This window comes from Taeniopygia guttata, chromosome 2 (assembly GCF_048771995.1).
Source record: "Taeniopygia guttata chromosome 2, bTaeGut7.mat, whole genome shotgun sequence".
Taxonomy (NCBI): Eukaryota; Metazoa; Chordata; class Aves; order Passeriformes; family Estrildidae; genus Taeniopygia; species Taeniopygia guttata.
This window is the reverse complement of record NC_133026.1, coordinates 150,371,646-150,398,004: the sequence shown is the minus strand read 5'-3', so window position 1 is coordinate 150,398,004 and position 26,359 is coordinate 150,371,646. Positions and strand designations below refer to the sequence as shown.

General features: G+C 49.3%; 1 protein-coding gene across 3 annotated transcripts in view; it reads left to right on the top strand.

The window, feature by feature from the left end:
- The window catches only part of ZC3H3 (zinc finger CCCH-type containing 3), a 127,161-nt gene that overhangs the window by 99,189 nt on the left and 1,613 nt on the right, over positions 1-26,359 (top strand). For all 3 annotated transcript variants that reach the window (XM_030266804.4, XM_072925085.1, XM_072925086.1), the window contains exons 8-11: positions 97-166; positions 4,932-5,063; positions 16,914-17,092; positions 18,715-18,923. In XM_030266804.4, coding sequence (XP_030122664.4) covers positions 97-166; positions 4,932-5,063; positions 16,914-17,092; positions 18,715-18,923 — 590 coding nt within the window. The remainder of the gene's footprint in view (positions 1-96; positions 167-4,931; positions 5,064-16,913; positions 17,093-18,714; positions 18,924-26,359) is intronic.

The following is a 26,359-nucleotide window of genomic DNA, read 5'->3' as shown; positions in this document are numbered from 1 at the left end:
ATGGTCTCAGCAGCGATTGTGTGGTTTTGTATAAAACATTTTGTGCATTTTGTGACCCACCTCGTGTCCAACCTGCTCCATCTGCTTTGTCCCCAGGTTTCTCCGTGGCACGTGCAAGAAGACGGATGGGACCTGTCCGTTTTCCCACAAGGTGTCCAAGGACAAGGTCTGTGTGACTTCCCAAGGGGAATATGGCTCTGTGTGCAAAGGGGTGGTTGTAGGAAGGTTCTTCCTCACTGAGTTCTCCCAGCTGAGTTTGGAGTTTCCTTGCTGAGCTCTTCAGGCTCCTGAATCATGACAGACCCATGGAATGGTTTGGGATGGATGAGACCTTCAGGATCATCTCATTCCTGCCCCTCTGCTGTGGTCAGGGACGCCTTCCACTATCCCAGGTTGCTCCAAGCCCCATCCAGCCTGGCATTGAATTTTTCCAGGGATGGGGCATCCACAGCTTCTCTGGACAACCTGTGCCAGGGCCTCTCCACCCTGTGGCTGAGGTCTAGAAAAGACCTATGAGGTCTTAGATGTCTAAAAAAGACTTCCAATACCATCAAGTCCATTTAGTTGCTTCTAATCCTTCCCTACTTCCATAAGATCACATTTCCCTGGAAATCCCTCTGTGCTGGGGTCGGAGGATGTTTAAACAAACATAACTTGGAGGTATAAATGAATAAAAACCAATTCTAAAATGCCAAGCCGCAATATCAGGTCGAAGCCACGGCAGAACAACTTTGGAGTTCATTGTTTTCCACCTTCTTGATGCATTTGGAGCTCTGTGGTTTTATTGCACAAGGTGGAAAAATAATTGAGGGTTTTTATTTTGGGTTTATCAGTGATGATTTAGCACTTCAGCCTGTGTTTAGTGGCTGGGATCTTCACTTGGATGTAGCTTTGGAGACTCCAGCACGGGAGCTGAGGTGCCTGAGGCTGAGTTCTTTGTCCGTGGGGAGCTCATAAGTTATCCGGGAAGTCGCTCCGAATGAGACACGGAGCACCAGATGTTTTTTACATGGATTTCTCTTCAGAGTCACTTAATCACAAGTACATAAAACAGGGATGGGGACAGCTGCATTCCCTGGCTCGTGGCGTGTCAGAGCAGGAATGGGGATGAGGATTGATAGATGGAAAAAAAAAATTGGGTTTTTTTTTTCTTTCGTCCTGTGACAGCATCAGACTTTCAGAAATAAGGAAGCCAAAAGTTTTGCAGTTGGATTGGCTGTTGGTTTATCTAAAATTATTGTAATTAGCGAGGCCAACTACTTCTTGGCATCCAAGTAAACAAAGTGCAACTCTCTGCCTGCACCTTGGGGGCGAAGGATTGAAATTCATCCACAGAGCCATAAACTCCAAATTAAATGGAATTTCAGAAGGTGGTGAAGTCTTTTGTGATCCTAGAGCAGAAAACCAAGATGAAACTTGGGAACTGGACATGCCCAAGGAGCTGTTGCAGTTAGTGGTTTATCCACCAAAGGATGTTGGATGTGGATGAATTTGTGCTCTCTCTACCCAGGAATATTCCTTGGCATGTTTAAATTCCTGATGGAGATGTGGCCTCAGTTTCCCCTCCAGGAACACTTGGTCCCTCAAGGAGGACCTCCAGATTTGGCTTCTGGGCTCTGGTTTGGGTGAATAAATAGAGAATGATGGAAAACTCAACCTTTAGCAGCACCTCACCAGTTTGAGAAGAATAACAGTGATATTGTGGTAATAAAATTGAATTAAAAAGGAGTGACCATGTCAAGGAGGTGTTTGCCAATAGCATTTTGGGGACAGAATCCCTGGGATGGGATCCCATGGATTGCAGTGACCTCAACCCATCTCACCTTTATCCTGAGCTAATGAAGCATCATCTAAACTCAAGGTGAATCATTAATTAACAAATCAAAATCAAAGCAGGCAGCACCAGCTCTGGAAAGCTTTCAGAGCTCATTTTTCCTGCCATGCTCCGTTGGGAAGGGGAATTATTTTTCACAGGATTAACCAACCTGAGGGTGGTTCAAAGGTCTCCCTGTTTGCTACCTTGTCATCAGCAAGGGCTGGAAGAGAAACAACCTCCTCCACAGAGTTCAAACTTGTTCCAGGGTGATTTATTGCCATGGGAATGCTGCTTCCTAAAGCGGGAAGCAACTTCACTTTCCAAGTCCTGGAGCTCCCCATTAAGCCGGGTGATTCTTGGCAAAGGTGGCTTTTCCCTCATTTATCAGGGCTGGGAAAAGCAGGTGGAGGCACTCAGCAGAGCAAGGAAGCAGTTTTCCTCCTGCTCGTGGAGTTTTTGGAGTAAATTCCCACCTTTTCCTCAGGTGAAGGATTGTGCAGGGTTGGTTTCTGGCTGTTTGAGTTGAGGTTTTATTGTGATCCGTATTTTTTTCCATGTGGGATGATGTGGTGGTTTGGGGATTCCTGATTTCGTTGGTCCCATCGATTTCACTCTGTGGTTACTGGAGAGAGGCATCCCAAAACCTCCTCATCAGAGAAAGTTGAGGTTGTTGTGTATCTCACCTCAGCGGGATTTCACTGGGATATCCAGTCCAGGAGGTGAAGAATCAAAGGCTGGCGGGGCTTGGCTCTTGGGTTCAGGACAAAACTGTTTCTCAGCCTTTGTGCCCTCCCATGCCTCGGTGTCCCCACTGAGAAATGGGAATAATCACTATTTTCTATGGTAAAAATCACCGTTTTCTATGGAAAACTGCCTGGATTCAGCTGTCACAGCAGCAGGGAGCTTTTCCTTATCCTAGAGCAGCAAACCCTTCGCTCCAAGCAGAGACTGGTCTCCAGGATGGAGGATGGCTCCAGATTGTCACGGAGCTTTGCAGATCCAAACTCCAGTGGTTTTCATCACCCTGTGGTGATGGAAGAAAGAGCCTGGGGAAGAGGGAAAAGCTCTTCTTGTTCTGCCATGGGCAGGAACACCTTTCCCTATCCCACATTGCTCCAAGCCCTGTCCAACCTGGCCTTGGGCACTTCCAGGGATGGGGCAGCCGCAGCTTCTCTGGGAAACCTGTGCCAGGGCCTCACAGTTCAAAGAATTTTGCTCCACAAGAGACTCAGGCAGAGCCTTTGGTGAGAAGCACCCTCTGAAGTGACACACAGGGAATTTTTGCACAATGGATCAGAGGCACTGACACATCCCAACAATGGGGAGAAACCAGGAAATCTGAAGGAAGCAAAGGTTGCGAGAGGCCGGGATTTGAGAAGCCGCCCGCTGCTGTTCCAACAGCTTTTCCCCTTGAGGAACTCGGAAAGAATCAGCATTTTTCTCCCTAATAGAGCTTCAAAACTCAGTTGTGAGCAATTTGGAGGCTCACGTGGAGTTTCGGGTTCATTTAGCTGCTGCCTCCAGAGCTTGTAGAGAGTCAAAGCTGTCGAAGGCGGCCGCAGCGCCCCAGTGCCTTGAATTAATGTTATTGTTATTTGTGTGGACGTGCTGGGGTGCAAACAAGGTTAATTGAAATGAGAGCGCTGCTTCCTCTTGATAATGGCTCGGGCTTGACAGCGAGGAGGAGTTTATTTTTGTCGGAGAGCTGCCTTTATTATCCCTTTTTATTAGAGCTAATTTGGGCTCTATATCAAAAACTACATTAAGGGAATCGTTTACGGTCACACCACCAGCACTGCCAAAGATCGCCCCAGAGCCCTGTCCTTTATGTTAATGTCTGCAGTTAAAAGACAATTAAAAATAAACTCTCCTCTTTTAAAGCACCCTTTGTTTTCTTTCCTCTCGGCCTCCAGCGAGGCAATTTAGTTCAACCCTTAATGTGCCCTTCAGGGATAAAGGATTTTTCTGGCTTGCCCCAGCCGTGGTTATTGCAGGATTGTAAATATTACTTGGGGATGCCTGAACTGGTGGGACCAGGATGCTACCAGTGAATGAGGAGATCAATACCACACCAAGCAGTGAGGAAATTCGGGATGTAGGAGCAGGAGGAGCTGGACCTTCGGGAAGTGCACATTCCAGGCGGCAGCTGCCTGGTCGGGGAGGGAAGCTGCCGGCGGTTGCCGGTGAGTTAAGGATGCTGAAATATGGCAGCAGGCTGGTAATTTGTTTTTAATGATAACAGCTGGCAGAAGGTGAAGTTTGTGCTTCGAGGACGATGAGGAGAATCCTTGCTCCGTCGGTTTTCCCCGTCGGCTGTCTTGCTGAGGAAACTCGGGAGCGCGGGATCGGGGATCTGCTCCGTGTATCCCGCTCTGCTCTCCTTTGTCCAATGCTCAGGGCAGGAGACTGGGCTCTCCTCATTTCACTCCCTCCTGGAGCATCCCTGCCCGCCCCAGTGTGCAGGGACAGGCATCATAGCGCTGGGGAATTCCAGGATAATGCCTTGGAATGATGCAGCCCCCCCAAATCCTTGCAGAGGTGCTTTTTTCCCCCCTTTCTAGGAACCACCTTTTGGAGACTTTATCAAACCCCTTTCCAGCCATCTCCACAGAAGAGCCAAATGGGAAGCACCCCCAGGGTGCTGTTTTGGCCTTTGTGATGGCCAAAATTTCCTCTGGGATGTTGGAATTCTCTCTGAGAATTCCTGGCTGGGTGTGATCCCTGCGCCACTTTTCCCACCTCTATTGCTGCATCATTCCTTGTGAAAGTTGTTCCCCGAATTTATGACATTTCTCTCTCCCTTCTCTACACTGTCCAGAGGGAATTTTCTTCCTGGTGCCAGTTTCCAGCTTTTCACCCTCTCTCCAGCATCCTGAAGGATGCTGAGGGAAGCGCCTTTGCTCCCTGCATATCCAAACACCGGGAACACGTAATACCAGGGAGCTGCCTTGCAGGAGACCAATGGAAGAGCTAAAAACACCTCTGGGATCGCTGGCTGGCAAAAGATTTCTATTTATTTTACGTTTGTCACGCTTTTATTTCAGGTCTGGGGGGTTGCAGTGATTCCGAGTCACGGGTTTAGGGAATTGCTGACGGATTTCTCCTCCTCTTGCAGATGCCGGTGTGTTCCTACTACTTGAAAGGGATCTGCAGCAACAGCAATTGCCCCTACAGCCACGTCTACGTGTCCAGGAAGGCAGAGGTGTGCCAAGATTTCCTCAAAGGATATTGTCCCATGGGAGAAAAGGTAAAGAGGGGTTTATCCCAGCTGCAGTGGGCCAAAGCCAAAGCCATGAGCAGCGTCCTGCACCAGCTACGGAATACAGGGAAGAGCTCGAAGCTGCTCAGCACCTGGATGTGATGAGCAACAGTCCTGTGCTTTTCCAAAGGGTTTTGGCAAAGTGGTTTGGTTGGGAAAAAAGGGAGAGAAATCAAAGGCTTCAGTTCAGCAACATGCTGGTGTTTCCCTGGTAAGAGCCTCCACGTGGTGTTCATGTTATCAGTGTCTAAACTGGAAGCAAAAAAAAGCCCTCACTGAAACAGATGAAAAATGTAGGAAAATATTTAGTATTCCCTGTTTTACCTAGAAAATCCACAGGCATTAATGCTTATATTCCACTCTGTCTCCCTGACAGTTTAACACTTGAGCCTTAAATCCTGTGGCTTAGTTTTAGGAGCAAGACCAGCCTTGCTCATCCAGCTCAGCATCCGGCTGTGCCTGGGGGATTCATGGAGCCACCTCCAGGTCGTGGGGATGGTTTGGATCTGTGCAGTGGAGTCCTACATGGACTTCACGTGCACCTTGGGGAGAGTTGTAACCTCACCCATGAGCTTTTGGTACCCGATGTAACGTGGAAATTGTGGGAGCAGCTTTCCTGGAGCAGGGCTTGGAGCCAGCTGCCGTTTGCTGTTCCAAAGGAATTTGGAACACACAGGATCTCACCTTTCTGTTTCATGGCTAAGGGAGAGGGTTGGCAGTGCTGGTGTTCTCTTGGGAATCCACGTGACTGTCCTGACTCCTCTTTGACCTTTTCCAAATGGGTTATGGGTTATGGGATGGGATTTCTGCTCATCCTTGGACAATTGTGACCAGCAGGAAGTGGGGGGAATTCTGCCCCTCTGGCCCACTCAGGTGAGACCCCAACTGCAGAGCTGCCTCCAGCTCAGGATCCAACAGAAGGAGGAAGATGTGGAGCTGCTGGAGTGAGTCCAAAGGATGGAACCCCTCTGCTCTGGAGCCAGACTGGGAGAGATGGAAATGTCCAGCCTGGAAAGGGAAGGCTCTGAGGAGACCTTAGAACCATTTCTAAGGGGCTAAAGGGGCTCCAGGAGAGTTGGAGAGGGACTTTGGACAAGGGATGGAGGGACAGGGCACAGGGAATGGCTTCCCACTGCCAGAGAGTAGGCATAGATGGGATATTGGGAAGAAGCTATTCCCTGTGACAGTGGTGAGGCCCTGGCACAGATTGTCCAGAGGAGTTGTGGGTGCCCCAGAGGGCTCCTCTCCTCCTTTTCTCCATCCTGGTAGCACTCATTTGCAGAGGTACAACCCATCAGGAGAAGCCGTAGGTGATCAGATCCCACCAGCGTGGCCACCAGCCTGTCCCAGAATCCAAACACAACGTTGGATAGAATCCTAACATCATTTAGGCTGGAAAAGACCTCTCAGATCATTGAGCCCAGCTTTGAACCCAGCACTGTCAAGTCACAATAAACCCCATCTGGTGTTTTCCTCATCCCTTCCCGAGGAGAAACCACCAAAAAGCAAAAACCAGGGATAAAAGCCAAAAGTGATAGTTTTAAGGAAAGCAGGACACCAGCAGCAGTGGAGGGAAACTCTAATAAATTAGTCTGGGCCTAATTACTTTTTGTGGCAGCGTGTGGAGGGGGACTTGATGCAGGATAAACATTCCCTCAGAAGGAAAACACAAGGCATCCTGCCACCTCCCTCCAGCGCAGCGCCAACCACGCAGGCAGGGTCCCGACAATTATTTTTAAAATATTCCAATTTAAATGAAAATATAAAAGAGATATTTAGAATATTTATTCTATTAGGAAAAGTGCTTACGGCGTCACTTTTGGAATGTCGGGAAAGCATTCTCCTCCAGATGATGGATAGCAGCCTGTAATTATATATGGGGAGAAATTGCTGAGCGGGCCATATTTAACTGGGGAGGAGAAATTCCAGCTTGGGCCATTAAGGGTTAATTTTATTCTCTAAATAATATAAAAAGTGCTGAGTCCGTGCCTTTGCTCCAAGTAGAAAGTCCTCAAATGGACCCCGGAGAGTTTATAATATTCTACTGAATCAAGGAAAAATGTTAACCTTGCTTCATAAAACGATGGCTTATTAAAGATGCGCAGTCCCTTTTCTTGTGAATTATTTAGGATGGGAGTAAATCTTCCCTCGTTCTGCCTTTCCCTGTCCGAGCAGCGTTGCTTTGAAGCACAAAGAGCACGGAATGCGAAGGTGTGCGACTCCGGTGGAGCAGCCTGGGTGGATAAACTCGGATGAGGATGGTCCATAATTAGGAATTTAGGCTGTTTTATGTGGATTTTTGGCACGCTGGGCTCCTCTCCCAGTTGCATTTTCCTCTTTGTGCCCTCCCAGACAAACACAATTCCTGATTTTTAGCAGACCTTCATCAAAAATGTCCATTATTATCCATAATTTATGACGTGTCGTTGGCAGTGTTGTCTCTTAAGGACTTCCTAGGATCTGTTGCAGCATTCTCAGGACAAGTTGAACCCCCTTTGACCCATTCCATGAATTGTAATTCCAGCTGATCTTCATCCAAATAACACCAGGACTGACCCACTCTGGCTTCACCAGGAATTTAGAATTAAGTGAGAAAGCTTTAATTTTGCATTCCCAAGTCCTTTTTTCAGGAATGGGGATTGTAGAGGGTCTAAATCCACCCTTGGAGAAGGGGACAGCTCCAGTACAAGACCATGACCACATCCTTCATAAAGGGAATGTTACTCCCAACATAATTAATTGGTCTAAAGTTGGACCTGATGATTTTGGAGAGTTTTTCCAACCTTAACAGTTCTGGAATTCTGTTTCCAGAAGGGAGCTGGTGGCAGAGGTAGGACCTTGGTGTCCAGCATTCCTACAGGTTCCTTGATCATGGGATTAGGAAGTTCATCCACCATTTGTGCTTCCTCAAAGGATCATCCCTAAACACAACGTCATACGTGTCCTTTAAAGCCATGGAGTGATTCCCACCTCGGAGATGTCTGTCCCAGTTTTCCTGGAGCTCCCTGCCCTTCTCTGGCACCCTGACCTGGTCATGCTGGCAGGTCCCTCTGGGCTGGCCACCTGCACTGGAGGAAGCCCCAAGAGGGAAGTGGGAAGAGAGGGAGAAATGGGGCCTCTTGCAGGTTCTTCCCGGGCTTTTCCGGAGATGTTTTCATGAGCTGCTCTATGGTGAGAGTTCCTCTGTGGTTCCACATCCCTCCTCCCATATGGAGCCTTGTGGAGAGCCTTGGAGGAGGAATTCTCTAGGAGAGGATGGGATGAGGCTGGTGGGTGTGAGGGATGAGGAAGCGCCAGTGAGTGAAGTGTCTGCGGTGACGTGACCCCAGAGCAAGGGACAAGCAAGAGGAGACACTGGATGGAGACATTGTGGATGGCCCATCCCTGGAAGTGTCCAAGGCCAGGTTGGACGAGGCTTGGAGCAGCCAGGGATAGTGGAAAGTGTCCCTGCCTGTGCCTGGGGGTTGGAGCAGGGTGGGCTTTAAGGACCTTTCCAACCCAAACCACGTTTGATGGAAAAACATGGGCTGGGATCTCCGTGTGGCTGAGAGCCTGGAGCTGGGAGCTTATCCATTCATGACTCCAAGGGGCACCTGCCTTGGGATTTGCTTTCTAGGCACAAAAGATGAAGGAGGAAAGATTTAGATGGGATATTGGGAAGAATTAATTCCTGTGAGGGCGCTGAGGCCCTGGCACAGATTTCCCAGAGAAGCTGTGGCTGCCCCATCCCTGGAAGTGTCCACGGCCAGGTTGGGCAGGGCTTGGAGCAACCTGGGATGGTGGGAGGTGTCCCTGCCCACAGCAGGGGTTTGGAATGAGATCATTAAGGTCCCTTCCAACCCAAATCACTCAACGATTCCATTGCTGCATCTGGAAAATTGTTTTGTATTAAATAATCTTCCCCACTCCGTGCCCATTAGCGCCAGAACCGCGTTAAATCCCTCTCCGGATTGTTTCCATCGTCTGCCTGGGAGCCTGTGGGTAAATTGTTCCCTCATGGGAGCTGTTAAACAGTGAGACACAGTGAGATTAAACAACGAAGCTTCCCTGGAAAGGCACGGGGAGATGTACTGGAATAAATCATGGATAAGAGGAGTATCTGTTCCCATCCCTCTGGAATCCCGACTGGCACAACCAGCCTTGTGATTGTGAAGCTTGACATGGCAGGAGGGTTGAGCTATGCTGGGACCGCTCATCCGAGCTCATCTTATTCCTAAAATCCATCTTTTTGTTGGACCAGCAGTTTTCACTGAAGCTCTGATTTCCACCTTATCTATGTAAAAAATATGGGACAGGGGCAGCACTGCCTGAGGAAGTGCTGCTTCCTTGGGAAGAATAATTTTCCTCCCCCAGGTGAAGCTTGGTGGTTTTTTGCAGTGGCAGCTGCTGGATTTTGCTGTAGAATATCCAAATGTGGGGATTTTTTTCTCAGCTGAAACCTCGTTCTTGTGTGGCTTTTTGTGTGTTTGGTTGGTTATTTTTTCCTTTTCTGGAAAGTTCAACAATTTCCCACCAGAAACTTAACGTTTTTGTGTGTCTGATACTTTCAGTTTAACACATTTCTTTAGAGAAAGCCACATGAGCTGTGTTACAACAGAAAATATTAAATGTCTGTGGGGTTTTCTCTTAATTATCTAGTGATGATTAATGATCCAGGCAGCAGCCTGGGATCCTTAGTTTCCTTAATCTTTTTTCATGGAAGGGTGAAGTTCAACACTGCTCATGCTTTCAGATCTCAGCTGACTTTTCTGGTTCAACCAGCATTTTTCTTTCATCACAGACATCAGATCTTGACATTTTGATCCCAGGTTGACTCCCAACCAGCTTGGCTTTTCCTTGAGGAACTCTTGAACACAAGTTTGTGCAGCCTTGGCACAGGCTGACCTGGCAAGTTGTGGAATACTCATTCCTGGAGGGATTTAACAGCCCTGTGGAAGTGGCACTTGTGGACATGACTTAGTGATGGCCTTGGCAGTGCTGAGGAAATGGGATTTTTCAACCTAAACAATTCCCTGATTCTATAATAATTTGGAAATAGCTGATGGAGGGCTCTGCCTTTGATAGCTCTTTTATAGTCCACTGCAGCTGTGTGAAAATCAACTAGAAAAGCAACTTAATTTCATTTATCCTTAATTTTGGCTCTGGCTGACAGATGTTTTCGGGGAGCTTGATTTGGGATTTTTTTTTCCCATAATGTATAGCAGAAATCTTCACTCACCAAACTGATGAGCAAGTGGAATTTTTATTTAAAATAAAGTATGTGTAGGATTAGTAAGGAGGTTGTTTTTAAGGTCATGAGTAGTGTCCAGGATGGATTTGAGCTGTCTGAAATCCATCCTCTTGGTTTGCTGGGGGTCTTGAGTCCTTGTCCACATCCTCTGGGCAATAATAAATGATAAATCCCAGTTGTGACAATGGGATCTTCCCATTGGAAGCACTTTGTAGCCTTCAGAAGAGGTTTAAAACTGAACAGGGTTCTTCCATGCCCAATCCTATTCTTGTATCTCTGTGGAAATATTGTGGGTTTCCAGTTGTATCTTGTGGTTTGTAATGGGATAATGAGGGTTCTTATTGCTCCTTTAATTTAACTGTAGCATCTCCAACCAAACTCTGATCCTTACATTAAAGATGCAGCTTATCAGGATGCACTGGGGCTGCTTAATAGCCTGGGATTGTTGATAACAGCACCAAGATAAATCCCAGGCTGAGATTTCTTCTTTCTTACACTTTAAAATCTTTGTAGAAGGAGGTGGGACACAAAATATGAAAATTGGCAAATTTGGGAGAAGAGCAGCCGTGGAATCACAGCTCTAAAGTGAGAATGTAGTGATGAGGCAGAGACTTCCTGATTTCAACCTGAACTTCTGTAAAGATGAACACAAAACCCAGCAGATTGGGTTTTTGCTTCTTGTCTGGAATCTCCCTTTGATCTGATCTGTTCTCTGTTGGAAAATCCCCACATCCCGTGAGCAGTGGGTGATTCCCAGGATCACAGAATGGCTCAGGTTGGAAGGGACCACAATGGGGCATCTGGTCCAAGCTCCCTGTTCCAGCAGGGTCATCCCAGAGCACATGGATTGTGTCCAGAGGGTTCTGGAATATCTTCAGTGAGGGAGACTCCACGCCCTCTCTGATCTCTGTTCAGGGCTTGGTCACTGCACAGGGAAAAAGTTCGGCCTCATGTCCAGGTGGAACTTCCTGGGATCAGTTCCTGCCTGTTCCTCTTGTGCCATTGCTGGGCCCCCCAGAGCAGAGCCTGGGCCCTGCTCGGAGCCCTCCCTGCAGACAGGGACACACAGGGATGAGCTCCCCTCTCAGCTGTGTCTCCTCTCAGGCTGAACAGCCCCAGCTCCCTCAGCCTTTCCTTGGCAGAGATGCTCCAGTCCCTTCATCATCCTCGTTGCCCTCCTCTGGACCTGCTCCAGGAGTTCCATGTCCCTCCAGCACTGGACAGAGCACTCCAGATGTGCCCCACCTGTGCTGAGGAGAGGGGCAGCATCACCTCCCTCACCCTGCTCTTCCTAATGCACCCCAGGATCCCACTGGTGGTTCCCTGAGCCACCTGCAACAGGCATTTCTTGGAGCCCCGTGATCCCTGATGGAGATGGCTCCTTTGGGAATGTCCAGTGGGTGTCTGCCTCACTCCACACCCAGCGGTGATGATTTGGGGTTGGGAACTACCACTGATGGGTGGACCATGTGGAAGTGGCTCTGTTGTGGCTTTGGAGTGGGATGGATAGGGTCGTGGAGGTCCCTGATGGAAATGCAGTGCAGGGGAGGGTTGAATTCCATAGGCATTGCCACAAAAGGATGAATGCCGGCTTCAGGATTCACCTTCTGGATGTCCAAAAAGTTACAGTCAACGACTCAATTTCCAGTGGAAACCAGTGACAGGTGGTGTCCCTCAAGGATCTGTACTGGGACCAGTGCTAATTAATGCCTTCATTAATGACATAATGGCATTGGGTGCCCCAGTTTGCAGATGGCACCAAGTGGGTGGTGCCATTGTTCCACAGAATCTTGGGATTGCAGACTGGTTTGAGTTGGAAGAGGCCTTAAGGACCATCCAGTTCCAACCCCCCACTATGAGCATGGATTCCCTCCCATCTCCTTTGCTGCCTCTTAAATATGATTTTCCCAATGATTTTCAAAACACCATCCTGGTCTCGCTCCAGCTCCAGAGGTATTTTAGCTCAAATGTTGTTTTACTTCCTGGAACTACCAAAGAAGAGGGTTTATGGATTTACAGGATCCTGGAAAGCTTTTAGATCCCAAATTCCTCTGATAATTTGGAGATGACCATCAGGAGTCATCCCTTTGCAGCAGGCATTTTGCTGGGCAAACTCTTTTGAGGGCAGAAACTTGTTTTGGAGCAAATTCCTTTGGACAACCACATTGGTTAAATTTCTTCATCATTATTCTAGTCTGGATGATGTTCGTATGTATTGTCCTCCAGGTTTTAATGACAGGGAGCTGGGATTTTATTTATTTTTTTTAAAGGCTGTTTCCATCTGCACCCAATTATAAAAAAGCAATCGGAAAAAAGCCATTTACTGGCTGTCACTTCCGAGTGGCATCAAAACAGCTCCAGCACCTCCAGCCATCACTTCCCAACAGCCGCTTAGAAGGACTTTAAAACAGCCTGACATCCATCCAGTACATTAATCCCGCTGCTTGGCCATGGGGATACCTGGAATAGCTTTGGCAAAAGCTGCATGGATGCTTAAGAGGGCTTTAAAAAGTAGGAAACACTGCAGTTGAGGCAGTTGAGTTTTGGGGATTTTAACATTCCCCTTCCCCTGAAGGTCTGGTTGGTGGCATTTGTGTCCATCAGGATGGATAGAGGGATAGACATGGATTCCAAGGAGATGGGAAGCTGCTTCAGCACTTCGTCATGTCTTCAGAGAATATTCTGAGTTGGAAGGGACCCACAAGAATCATCAAAGTCCAGCCCTTGTCACCTGCTGTCCCACAGCACTGGGAAAGGAGCAGGGGGTGAGATTAAGCCTGGAGATACTTGAGAAGTTCAACCTGGCCAAACTGCTGTGCCCAGGAGCCAGGAATGTGAGGCTGGGTGGCATCTCTCCTCCCCACCCCATACGGTCAGTGGGTTGGTTGTTGGTTGGCCCAGTGACCCAGCTTCACCTTTCTCCCACCCTCCATCCCCTCCTGCCAAGCTTGTTCGTGGAAAATGTTCATTAACATCATTCCCAAGACTGAGCCAGGACTTTCCACCAGTTGCTGCCTCCTCCTTTGCCAGCTTCATGCTAAAGAAGGCTGGGCCCTGCAAACCTCCTCATCCCTGTCTCACTCCTGGAGCACGTTGTGCCCCGTTGGACCATTTAAGGCCTTGTGGATCCTTGACAGCACCTGGAATTTCACCCAAAGCTGCCCTGGCAGCCAAGGAGGAGTCCTGGACATGGGATCTGCCAGCTGGGCACCATCCCAACCCTGGGCACCGTTGCTAGACAGGCTGTGGAGGGAACCCCACAGTGGGGAAGCTGGGATTGGGACATATCCATGGGGATGTTGTCGTGGAGCCGGAGTGGGGTGAGATTCCTCCTTGTGGCTTTTTAGGGATTCTCTGGGGTTTTCTCATCTCTCCGATGGAAGAGACCAAACTTTTTTCCCTTTTTATGGCCCAACCTGTGGTCTGGCGGGGGTCCCGGGGGGGGTATAATTAGCCACCCCGACAGGTGGCAGGGATCAGATGGCCCCCAGCACCACCCCACAGCCCCGCTCCGCTTCACCCCAGCTGACGCGTGGCCGGCAGCAAAATTCCCTGTGGAAACCCAGCCCCGGCGTGCTGGATCTGGCAGGAGCAGGGGATCCACTGTAAATAAACAGAAGGGGCTTTTCCAGCCTCCGAAGGCAATTCCAGCCTCACCATCCCAGCTGTGGGACAACGAGGATGGACGGGGCGTTGCGGCAGAAGGGCCAGAGCGCTGGGAACGACGTGGAAAAGCCATTAGAAACCTGAGCTGGGGACGCGGCCCGGGGATTAGTCGCACACGGTTTGTTTTCTTTATTAAGTATCTTTTTACCATGGAGCCAATAAACATGGGCTGCTCCAAGGATTCACTTGGAGGTTGGGGCTGGGTGGAGCACTGGGGAGGTGGCACATCCCGATCCCGGTGCCCAGTCGGGATCATGGCACTGTCCCGCCCCGTAATCGGTGCCCTGCTGGGAAGGAACAGCCACGTTTCTTTGGCCTTTTCCCAAAATAGCAGAATTCCTCGATGTAGCAGTGATGCATCCATGCGGCTTTTTGAGGTCAGGGCTCTTTTTTTCCTGCTCTTCTCCTTTCCAAGTCGATTTTGTGCTGGAAACCCCTTTACAGAAGAGGATTTGACATCCTTTTCAGGGGTCATCCAGCACAGAGACAGAATTTGGACTTGATGATCCCTGGGAGTCCCTTTCAACTCAGGATATTCTGTGATTCCAAGAACTGGGGATGGTCAGACCAGAACCTGGCACCAAGACCCATCCCCATAATCTTGTGTTCCACTGGAATTGTCCCTTCCAGGTGGGCTTGGAAGGTCTGCCCATGCATTCATCCCAGTCTTCAAACCCTGATGGGCTGTTCCTTTATTTTTTTCTCTTCCCTAATTTTGTCCCATTTATTTTTAAATAAGTTGTCAGGTCAAGGAATTTGCTTTTCCGCTTGCTAATATTTTGGGAGAGATTCCTGTGTTTGAATTCCTGTCTGGTTGCTGCCTTTTCCAAGCATTTCTCTTTGGTCCAGGATGGATCCTGTCTGCAGGTGAAGTGAGACAATGAAGAAAATGTCCTGTGGAGCCAGGCTGGGAGAGCTGGGAATGTCCAGTCTAGATACAAGAATGTTCCAGGGAGACCTTAGAGGCTCTCCAAGTGTCTAAAGGGGCTCCAAGAGAGCTGGAGAGGCACTTTGGACAAGGGATGGAGTACCAGGAAAAGGGGAAATAGTTTCCCACTGCCAGAGGGCATGGTTAGATGGGATGTTGGGAAAAAATCCTTCCCTGTGAGGGCAGTGAGGCCCTGGCACAGGTTGCCCAGAGAAGCTGTGGTTGCCTCATCCCTGGAAGTGTCTAAGGACAGGGTTTGGATCAGCCTGGAAAAGTGGAAGATGTCCCTGCCCATGGCAGGAGTTTGGAATGAGATATCCAAGTCCCTTACAACCCAAAGCATTCCATGATTCCATGTTCCTATAAAACACAGGATTTGGTAGTGATGGCAAAGCCTGTTCAGACCTGACTCTACTTCCAGGTTCCCCATTGGTTGTAGAGTTAATTCCCATTCCAGCTCCTTGAAGTAAGAGGCGGAAAATCATAGGAATTGGAGTTTTAAATAGTTTTTTTAATGGAAAAGCATCACTATCACTGAGCTGTCCCCCCCCATCGAGCCCATATCCGTGTGTCCATGTGGATCCCAGCCCTCCTGCTGCTCAGCACCATCCCCAACCTCCAGCACTCGAGCTCCTTTCTCCACCGCCGACTTCAGCGCTCGGCCTCGGGCGATAGAGCTGCCGAATCTTTCTGCTTTTCAAGGAGAGAGCTCGGCAGGGATCCCGCTTAATCCCAAAGGTCAGCACGGGCAGCTGCTCCCGTGTCCCCAAAGTAAAAGAGCAGGAACTGACCTCCATCCCGCATTGTTGGCAAGATGGATTTTAATAAACGGGCCAGAATGGTGGTGCTGAAACCCTCCCTGTGTTTCTTTCCCCATGGATTTATATCGTTTTCCCCAAATTTTGAGTGTGTGTAGCACGGTGGAACGGGATGTGTGGGCATCCGAGCGTGGAAGGACCCACATTTCTCCTGGAGGAGGTCAGCAAGGGAATGAATGTTGGAGTTGGGAATTTCTGGTTGTGCCATGTGTGTTGGGTTGTCTCTCCATGGATGTCACGGTCTGATGCAAAAGCCAAACTGGTTGGGATGGAGCATCCTGGGTGGGAGTGGGTCCACATGGGATTAAGAGGGGTCCAGGAATTGCTCCCACCCTTCATCCCTTGGGATATATTGGGATGAGCTCTCTGGATTGCTGGCAACAGAGATTAGAGAGGGGCTGTTCTTTTTCCTTCCTCCCACCTTCATTCCCAAGAACCCAGATAGGAATCCTAGCTGAAGGCATCCTTCCCTGCCAGCATCTCTTCCTGCCTTCCCCACTGCCAAAAAATGCCATTTCCCAGCAGAAAGCTTTGTGGGGAAACTCTGGGACATGGATGACACCTCGTTCCCACCAGAACCACTGGTGACTGCCGGGAGTTGCCAAAATCCAGGAGCATTTTTAGGGATGAACGTCTCAATGCAGTTGTTTTAACAGGCCCATTTCATGGCCACACCGAGCTTCCCTGGATGGGAGAGCACCAACCAAGCCTTGGGACGAGCAGGTGGAGCTCCAGCCCTCACCCATCTTCCTCAGAAGGCTGGTCCAGGCAGCAATCCCAAAATAAGTCCTAAAAGGATTTTGTTCTGGCTCTTCCCTGCTCTTTCCCAAGTCCCAATCATGTCTGGGACAACAAAACCCTGTGTCATCTCCAAAACCAGCTTCTCCAGCCCAAATAACCTCCTTGGGACTTTTCCAGGGGTAAATCCCTGCTGTTAAGGCTTTGGTGATTTGAATCCATAAAATCAAGCACTTGGAAAACAGTGGGCAGGTGTGGAATGCACCAGACTAAAAATATTCTTTTTAGTAGTATTTTTTCTTGGAACATTGTTTTGATGCGGAGAAGGAAATGCCAACACATCCCTCTCTCCCTTCAGCAGGGTGCTGGTGCCACCTGAAGGAGCTCAGCTGTGGATTCCTGTGCTCCCACAGGCTTTTCCCTGCCTTTTCCAACTCTGCTTCCTCTTTCCCTGGCAGTGCAAGAAGAAGCACACGCTGGTTTGTCCCGACTTTGCCAAGAAAGGCGTCTGCCCCAAGGGTGCCCAGTGCAAGCTCCTGCACCCCCAGAAGAGGCGTCACCCACAGCAGGTCGGAGGTGATGAAGACCACAACAACCCCCCTTCCAAGTGGAGACGGATCCAGGAGGCATCAGGCAGGTAAGGAAGAGCTCATTTTGCTTCATTCCGCAGTTTTCTTCCCAACCTGCTCCAGATTTTTCCCTCTTCCAGGCGTGTTCCATCTGTATCCTGGTTTATTTTAAGATATGTTGGTGTGGGTCACTGTGGTGTTTCCTGATGGAGACACCTCTGGGATGGGCAGTGTCCAGGCTTGAGGAAGAGCTGATGGAGAGGAAAGAGTGGATTCACCCTTGGGAATGTGCCATCCATGGCTGTAGCACCTCCAGGTACCTTTGAGGCTTTTGTAGACCTTCCTCTTGGAGATGGAGGATTCCTGATGGAGATTCCACTGCTGACAGTGGGTCCACGTTATCCGTAGTTATGTGGGAAATGGGAAAACATCATCCCTCTTCCTTGTGTCCATGTAGGAGAGCAGAGCTGAGCTGTCTCCATGGCATGGAGGGGCTGGAGAATCAGAAATGGGGATGGACATGGAGATAAGAGGCTTTGGAAAAGTTTGGTGCCAGGCTGGGCCCTTGGTTAATCCTTGGAAGCTCTCTGAGCTCTCCCTGACATTTTTGGGTGCCGGGATGGAGCCACAGGCTGATGATGGATGTTTCCAGCCTCATCCTCACTAGGAGATGGATTTTCCTGAGCTTGGCACATCCTCTCCCCTCACTCTCAAGTCTTGTATGCAGGATAACAACATCCCAATGGAATTAAAGCTATGGCACATCCTCTCCCCTCACTCTCAAGTCTTGTATGCAGGACAGCAACATCCCAATGGAATTAAAACAAAGCCAAATGGAGATTTGGCTTTAAAAGCCGAAATCTCCCAAGTCCTGCTCGGTGGGAGGAGGAAGAATCAATTTGGGAACATGGCTTCTCCGTGGCTTTTTGCAGCGGGAGGTGGGAGTGAAGGTGGGATGGAAAAGGGAGGGACCTGGGAGCTTTGCCAGGCTGGTCCATGCTCCTGGAATCCTCCATGGTCTGGGCCTGGGCCTCATCCTGGCCCTGCCTTGTAAGGTAGCAGAGGGGGACGAGCAGCTCCGCGGGTTCTCCGAACATATCCCGGATGACAGAAGAGCCTTGGAATGACACCCAGCTCACGTTCCCGGTGTGAACGAGGTGTAAAATAGCTCCTTGCTCTTTTTAGGGAAGGAGGAATGAGTGCAGGCCTGGCTGGTTGGGAGGCTCCTGGCGTTCTCCTCTGGGAAGGGAGCACACCCCAGCTTGGAAGCTGCTCCAGAGGGTTTTTTTTTCCTTTATTGGCACCGTCATGGGAGATGTCAAAGGAGCTGGAGTGTCAAGTTAGCTTGGAAGAGAGTGGCAGGGCTGGGAACGAGCCAAGCCCAGCAGGACACCTCCAAGCCATCCCAACTCCCCTTCCCTCTGCTCAGTCACAAACAGGAGCCCAGCACCTCCACAAGAATCTGAGGAGCTGGGAACCTTGCAGGGAAGTGCAGGAGGAATCCAGCTGGGGAGGGACAAACTCCAGCTGAATCTGTGCTGGCTCCAGGGAAATCTGGGATATAGCATGGCCTCAGATGGAGGCCTGGGAGCTCCAAGCCTCTTCCATTGTATATGATGCCCGATGCCCTGTCCAGCGTTGCCAAGTGGGATTGTTTTACTTTTCCTTATTATTTTTCCCATTCCTGCAGGAATGATACAGCTCAACTCCAGGATGATGGGGAAATTCCCGGACCCTCCAGTGCAGAGCAAGAGGTGAAGTTTTGGAAAGAGGAGGACCCCAAGCCAAGCAGCTGCCTGCAAAAGCTGCCATCCTTCATCTCCCTCCGATCCCCGGAATCTCCTTGTTCCCAGGCCTGCAAAGAAGAGAGGGATGAGGACGAGCCAGAGGATGAACTAGGTAGGAATCACATCCTCTGCTTGGAGCTGGTTTTCCAAGGAAAAAAAGTTCTCTCTGCTGTTCTCCACAGATTTTGGTGGGATCCATGTTCCTTGTGAGTCACCAAACCAGTTAAGACTGGGAGTCCAGACTGGGATGGCAGTTGGGATTCCCATCTGGGCACAAATCCTTGTGTCTGTTCCCAAAATTGTGTGTCAGGACTTTGTCCCCTTGTTTTATCAACTCCTTCCTTGTCCTGTAAGTTATCCCATCATGAATCCAGTCTCATTTCCATGATGGAATCACATCCCTGCCCTATAGAAAAGGTGTTTAGTGGGATGCAAGGATGCTCTGCCTCTGGAGGACCTCTGGACCATCCATCACACTTGTTTCCCAGCAGGAAATAGCTTGGAAGCTTTCCAATAAAAACATTCCAGTGGGAGCTGGGGTGGAGTTGTTTGCAGGTTGGAAGTTTGAAGGAAGAGCTGTTAGTCTGGGATTATCTAATTTGGAAGTCAGTAGAATTTTTGGGAAATGCAGTTTAGGACGACCAGAACTTTTTAGGAATTCTGACACGTTAGAGCAAGCGGCTTCTGCTTCTCCAGTGTTCTCCTTGGTTCCTCCTCTCCTCTTTCAGCTCCTCCATAGGAAAATCCCTAAAGGGATGGGATTTTGGGTTGCTCCAGGGATGTACTCCCCGGAGTAGAGGTGATGGAGATGGTGAGGCCGGAATTGTGCCTGGTTCTTCTTAGTTCCCAACCTCCCCAGAGTGGGAGGTTTTTGACTGGATGATGCTCCACATTTCCCTTTTTCTCTCCCATCCTTCTCCAGAGAGATGCGCAGCCCATTCAGGAATGGGCTCAGAAATCACAATATTTTGTGGGAGTAACGATGAAATTCCCATTGCCAGCTCTGCTGGCTCAAGATTTGGCTCAGTGTGAACCCTTCCCATCTTTGATCCCTGCTTTCCATGCAGCCAGAGCAGGATCCCACTGGAATAAGGGATGAATTCCGTTGCAAAAGCCAGGCTGAGGAATTTACAGGATCATCCATAAGGATCTGCGAGGCTGTGCCTGGCTCAGCCACTTCAAGCCAGGGAAGGCTGAGATACCTTGATGCTGTCGGAAGGAGAATTCCCAGGATTAGCAACACATTCCCGAAGTCACAGCCAAGCACGGGTGCTGTTAAACCACGGTGCGGTGGACACAGCGAGGGGACCATTTCTGCTGGGAATGCTCCTCTCCACAACACGGAGTGAAACACTCAGCTTCCCTTTCCAAAGATTTCTTCTCCCCTTCTTCCTTTTCCTTGGCTCTGGTTCAACTCCCTTTTGATCTCGGGAGGTGTTCCCAAAGCAGTGACTTAATCGGGATTTTTGTCTCCATGAAGTTGGAACAATTAATTCATGGACAAGAGGACTGTTGAAATGCCTTGGAATACGCTTAGCAGCCAGGAGTAACTCAGGAGCGAGGGCATCCTTTTCCTCTTAATTCTAGTGTTTGCATCCAAGGGGGGATGATTTCCAGGAATTTTGGGTGGGTGGATGAGGAGGAAAATCTGGTTCATTTGGGAATGTCCTCAGGAAGGCTGGGTGGAGCTGGCAGGTATGGGGTCAGGGCACTCATCTCTCTGTGTTCCTTTGCCCAGGGAGGCTCACGGCACTGGGAAGGGAGATGCAGGAGGATCCATAGGAAAGGAAAACCAGGCAGGAATTGCAGGTGGCTGTAAAATCATCTGATGATGAAGCAGTTTCCCTGCCAAAGCGGTGACGTGCTGAGTCTGGACATGGGAATGTTGACCCATGGATTTGCCCATCCTTGGGTCTTGTCTTAATCCCAGCACCTGGGAACCCCCAAATCCAATAGGATAAGAGGACCCATGGTCACCATCCCTAGAGAACGTGGGATTGATGCTTCTAAAGGACCAAATGCTTTGTGGTGGCAACATAACTTGGACTGGACTCCCTGACCCTTGTGGGTCCCTTCCAATATTCCTGTATTCCTTTGGAATATTTGGTGTTCTGGGAATTGAGTTTGGAGCTGAGCGGGTGATCAAGATGAGTCCATGTGTATCTCTAGGAGGTAGCCAGAGTCTGTGGTGGGATTTGGGGGTGGGATCCGGGGAGCTGTGCCAGCCATAACGTTGGGTTTGTGCTTGTGATGCCTGAAGTTGACACACAAACTATTGGGATGGCAAATAAAGAGGACAGGTTGTTATTGAGGAATGAGATTAATTCCTTGGTTAAACGGTCACAATTGGAGAAAATGCCCTTTTAATCCTGGGAAATGCAAGAGGAACGAGGGAAAACACGGGAGGGGCAGGGAGGGAGTTTGGAGATGACCTTTAAGGACCAGCATGGGCAGCAGCATGAGCTTGCAGGGTCTCAGTGGGGGTCTGGGCTTGGGATATAGACAAAGAGGACTGGAAAAGAGGGATGTGTTCATGTTCCTAACCCTCCAGAGCTGCCTGGAAATTGGAGCTGGAAAAGTGATTCGTTGACAAGGTAGTGATTGGGTAAAGGTTGATCTCGGAGGTTTTTTCCAACCTAAATGATTACGGGATTCTGTAATTTGAGGGCCCTGGTGCTTTCTAAGCATCCTCCAAAAAGCCAATCCGTGCAGCACAGGGACAGCCAGCTGCTCCCAGCTGAGCATCCTAAATGGGAAGAGTGGGTTTGGTGGCATCCCATCCTTCACCTTGTGTTATCCACCCAGGAGCATGGAGCCGGAGGGAGAACAGGCTTCCCTACCCCTCCGACTCCTGTTTTCCAGGTAATGGGCTTTTCCATATTTCACCTTCCAGTTAAATCGCCTGTGCTGGAGCCTAACTGGCCTCCCCGCGCTAATTGCACCAATGCAAACCATTCCAATCGAGTGCTAATTTAATTAGAAAGCACCCATTTTAGTTAATTTGTTCGAGAAGATCACTGCAAACTCCTGGAGAGAACAGATGTTCCCCTCTCCCCCGATGAACATTCCGGGCTTTGTAAATGGCTCCGCTCAGCCTTGTTTAGGAGAGAAAAGAGGATTTTATAGCCGCAAACGACCCTTTCTGTAAACATTTTACAGCTCTCTGCACGTTTGAGTGACGATAAACCCCGAGCAGCTCGGCGGGCTGCAAATTTGGGACCATACGGCCGTCATTTTATTGTCATATTTCACGGTCGTAACGTTAATGGAAGATGCTCGCTCCAGTCTTTTTTAACGGCTCCGCTGAGCACGCTCAACCGCCTCGGCTTCCGAGGAATTCGGGGAGGTGTGGCAGCGGCTTCTGGGTTTGTTTACGGCTTCTACTTCTGGAAGGATAAGTTTGGGAATGTGGATTTTCACCTCTTTTCTCGCCGTGGTTGAGATGACCCCCGTGGGGCACGGAACTGCCCCTGTCACCTCCCCCTTGGTGGCGGGTCTTGATCCAACCATTCCCAGCTCCAGGAATCCAAGAATTAGAGAATCCCAATTTAGAAGGGACTCTCAAGTCCAACTCTTGGTCCTGCACGGGACAACCCCAGTTTAATTTAGGAGATATCCAGTGCTGGCGCTGTCCATGTGGATGTGGCCAGTCCCCCTTGGATCCCATGGGATCTTCATCGCCTTCATCTCCTTTGGTGCTTTTTCTGCCAGCAGATCTTTGCTCTAGGACTTTTTTTGGTAGCCAGGTGAGGCAACCAAGCCTTTGATCAGTTGAGTCGGTGGCAGAAGATGCCCTGGAGCTTTCCACAAAGCATCTGCTTGATTGGGAGTGGAGGGCTTGGACACAAGGGAGTTATCCCGGGATAACAGGAGCTGGCATCACTGTCGGCTTTGACCCCAGCAGGACTTGGTGCAGTTTGTTCTTGTTGGGGGGAAGAAATGGGGATAAAATACAGGGAATTGATTTCTCTGTGTGGTTGCAAACACCTCCAGGGTGGTGAGGCCTTGGCACAGGTTTTCCAGAGAAGTTCTGGATGCCTCATCCCTGGAAGTGCTCAAGGCCAGTTTGGATGAGGCTTGGAGCAACCCAGACTAGTGGAAGATGTCCCTGCCCATGGGAATTGGTCCTTAAGGTCCCTTCCAACACAAACCATTGTAGGATTCCATCGGCAAAAAATCAATATGGAAGAAAAATATTTCAGTCCTGGCAAAGGAGTGAAACTTAGCAGGTCCTAAATTGGACACTTTGCAATGAGGAAATTAAATCACAGCGAAGTTTCTGACTTTTGGAGCTTCTCAGAGCCCCTTCCAATGCCTGACAACACTTTCCATGAAGAAATTTGATGGATCCATGGGATGGGTGCATTTAAACTCAGTTTTTAGCGTTTCATCCACCTGTGGCAGGTTTGGGTGGAAGAGCAGCAGGATGAGTTTCTGACACAGGTTGTCACCACATGGATTTAGTGCAGGATGGAGCCTTTTTCTATATGAAAAACCACTTGTGGAAAATTTTGGGAGGTAGCCCTTACTGCTGGGCTTTCTACCCCATCTTTTGTTGCCGAGTTTCATATAATAGTAATAGTAATAGTAATAGTAATAGTAATAGTAATAGTAATAGTAATAATAATAGTAATAATAATAATAATAATAATAATTTTAAAATGCATCTCCCAGCTCAAGTTTCTCCAGAAGCACTTTGGCAATGAAAAGAAAAGACCTTTCCAAGGCAGATTCAGCCTCTGGACTCCCCTAAAGTATCCTGGAAAGGGTTAAGGGATATTTTTCTTTTGGGAGTAAGTAGGGAAAGTGTGTTTGAAGGGAATTTCTCCTCATGGTGTTAAACCTTGAGCATCCAGCAGGGAAATTCTGATATGGATCTCGTTGCTCTAACCTTCCCGGAGGAAGATGCAGGACAGGATGAAACCCTTTGGTGGCATCAGGAGAACAATGGAGACCAAACATTCCATCAGGCCGGAGTTTGTTGAGGAAAGGAAACCAACAAAATTCCAGCTTTTCTCCTGCTGGATGGCAAAGTTTGGGAAGCTGCAAGGGAGTTATCTTTCCCTACATCTTGCTGCTTTGGGGCTTAGGATCTTCACCTCTGATGTGGGGCATCTCCAACTGCTTTCCACCTCCCCACCTTGTGGAGAAACCAAATTCTTTAATCCCTCAGGGATCAGGAATGATGAGCGGGCAGAGGATTTGGGCCCCAGGCCCAGACCCACCTCCCTTCACCCTTCATCCAAGAGGATTCCCCACCTTGAAATCCCTTTCAATGCCTCTCGGATCAGCATCTGGATGAAACTAATTTGGTTTTAACTTCCCTGTTGGGATGCAGCTGGAGCCGCTCGGCTCCGGCTGGGGGAAAACCAGGTTTTATTGAAAAATCTAATGGTGCCACCTGAAGTGTGATTTACTGCACTGTCCACTCCTCAGACTTGATAATATATTTCTATTAGATTTCCTTCTTTCCCCTCTTTTTTTCCTGGAGAAGAGTGGCAAGTTTCTCCGTCTGCCTGACACCTTCTTAGGCTTAGGCAAAATAAATGTTGATTTCCATCAGGAGGAAGAACGCTGGAAGTCCTAATTCTCCGACGAGCCTGACAAGCTCAGCGAAAACCGCCTGGGTTTCGATGGAAAACTCATGATCCGGCCTCGGTTCTTCTCCTTCTGAAGCTGTTCAATCTTTGGAATGAAAAAGGGGTTGCTTTCGCTAACTAGAAATTATATACCTGGTTCCTTGGAAGATGGATTGCGCCGCTCCCGGAATGCCGGGAAAGGCGGCGGGGGGAGAGAGTGAAGGAGCTGGAGACGCGACCCAAGATTGATCACGCCATTTGCAGGATCTCCCAAGCACAAAACTGGAAAAATATCTTTTCCTTTGCCGGGGTTAGGTGGAGTGACACCCCTGTTTGGTCCAGGTTTTCCCTCCTGGGGGTTTTTTGGGATGTGGTGTTCACCCCTTGGCTGCGCCATCCTTCCTCCATCTCCTTCCATCCAAGGGGAGAAATGGAACCAGTTTAGCCCTCTCACGACCTATTTTGGGTTTATTTTCTCCTTCCCGCCTTGATTTTTTTTTGAGGAATCTGTTGGAGATCAAACATGGATTCTACAGAAATATCTTGGCCCTGTGCGCTTTGTACCAAAGTCAGGAAGTTAATTACGGTCAATTTAAAAATCACCTTTTTTCTTCTCCTCCCAAAAAAATAAATCCATGTTTCTACTTCTGTAATCACGCCTGCTTTGAGCTGCCTCATGGGTATCAGCTCAGGAAGTTTTCCCTGGCTCATCCAAAGGGAATTGAACCCTTCCCACCATTCCTATTGAACACGGGGCAGGAATGTGGAGTTGCTGATTTTGACCCCTTGAGGTGACAACCAGCAGCTCCGGACCTTCATTCCAGCAACCAGGCTGGAATTTGCAGATCCCAGGCTGGAAAAACCACCTGGCTGGATGCCAAAGGGAACAATTGGGAGGGTGGGGACGCGAGGGTGTTTGGCTCCGTGTCACCGTTCCTGAAATTCGGATTCGGCTGCGTTGCCGGTGAGGAATATCCAGATCCGCCGTGTCTGCCGTGCATCCCGCTGATGTATGGGAGTTATATTAAGGGTGGAAAGGTGCTAAATGAGCCCTCTTTATTTTCCATAAATTAACTCTGGAGTGATGAATCACTGCCAGCGCGCCTTCGACTCCCGGCAAGTTTGTTTATCCAAGTTGGAAAGCGAAGGAAAACTCTTGGAGACTCCCCGTTGTTGGGCCTCACCTGTCCTGCCTCCCCTGCCCCAAAAACTTTCTCCTTTGGGCTCTGAAGGCTGCTGGGAGGTGTCCTTGGTCCCACCTCCTCGTTGGGTTCATCGCTTGGGAAGTGCCATGCAGAATTTTGTGGGAACACAGGCAGCAGAACATCTGGAGGGGGTTTGGGCTGGATTCCCTCCATCTTCTTCCATGACCTTCTCCACTTCCATTAGTCCCAAATGCAGGGGAACTTTTCCCACTAAACCCGTGGGTCCTTTTTTCCCCTGGGGAACCTCCACTCTTGTCCATCCTCATTCATCTCGGTGGCCAAGTGGCCACCACTTTCCTTCCCACCCGTCACTCCTGGTACGTGGAACCCCTTTGGAGAGGGGAAAATAGGAGAACTTGCAGAAAGGTACTCCCAGCGTTATGGTTGAATTGGAGAAGGATTTCACTCTGTTTACCTTGGTCCATGGGACGGTGCTGGACTTGTCCTACAAGGAGGTCACCTCCCAGGGGCACTTCATGGTGTTTTGGCTCTACATGAGCATCCAGAGCCCTCTTTGGGGGAAGCACTGTGTTCCAGCAAGGAGAGGACATCACCTGGAACATCCTAAATGGATGCTGGGGATGCTTGGGGAGATGGTTGCTGGTGCTCAGCTCTTTCTGGCTCCATCCCAGCAGCAAAACAGGTCCTGATGTTCACCAGTGGGAAGGTTTGGATCCATTTTAATTCTGTTTTTCACCCATAACTTGGGAATTTTACAGCAAATTTGTTGCTTCATGGTGGGAAGCGACCTCTGAGTGCCACTA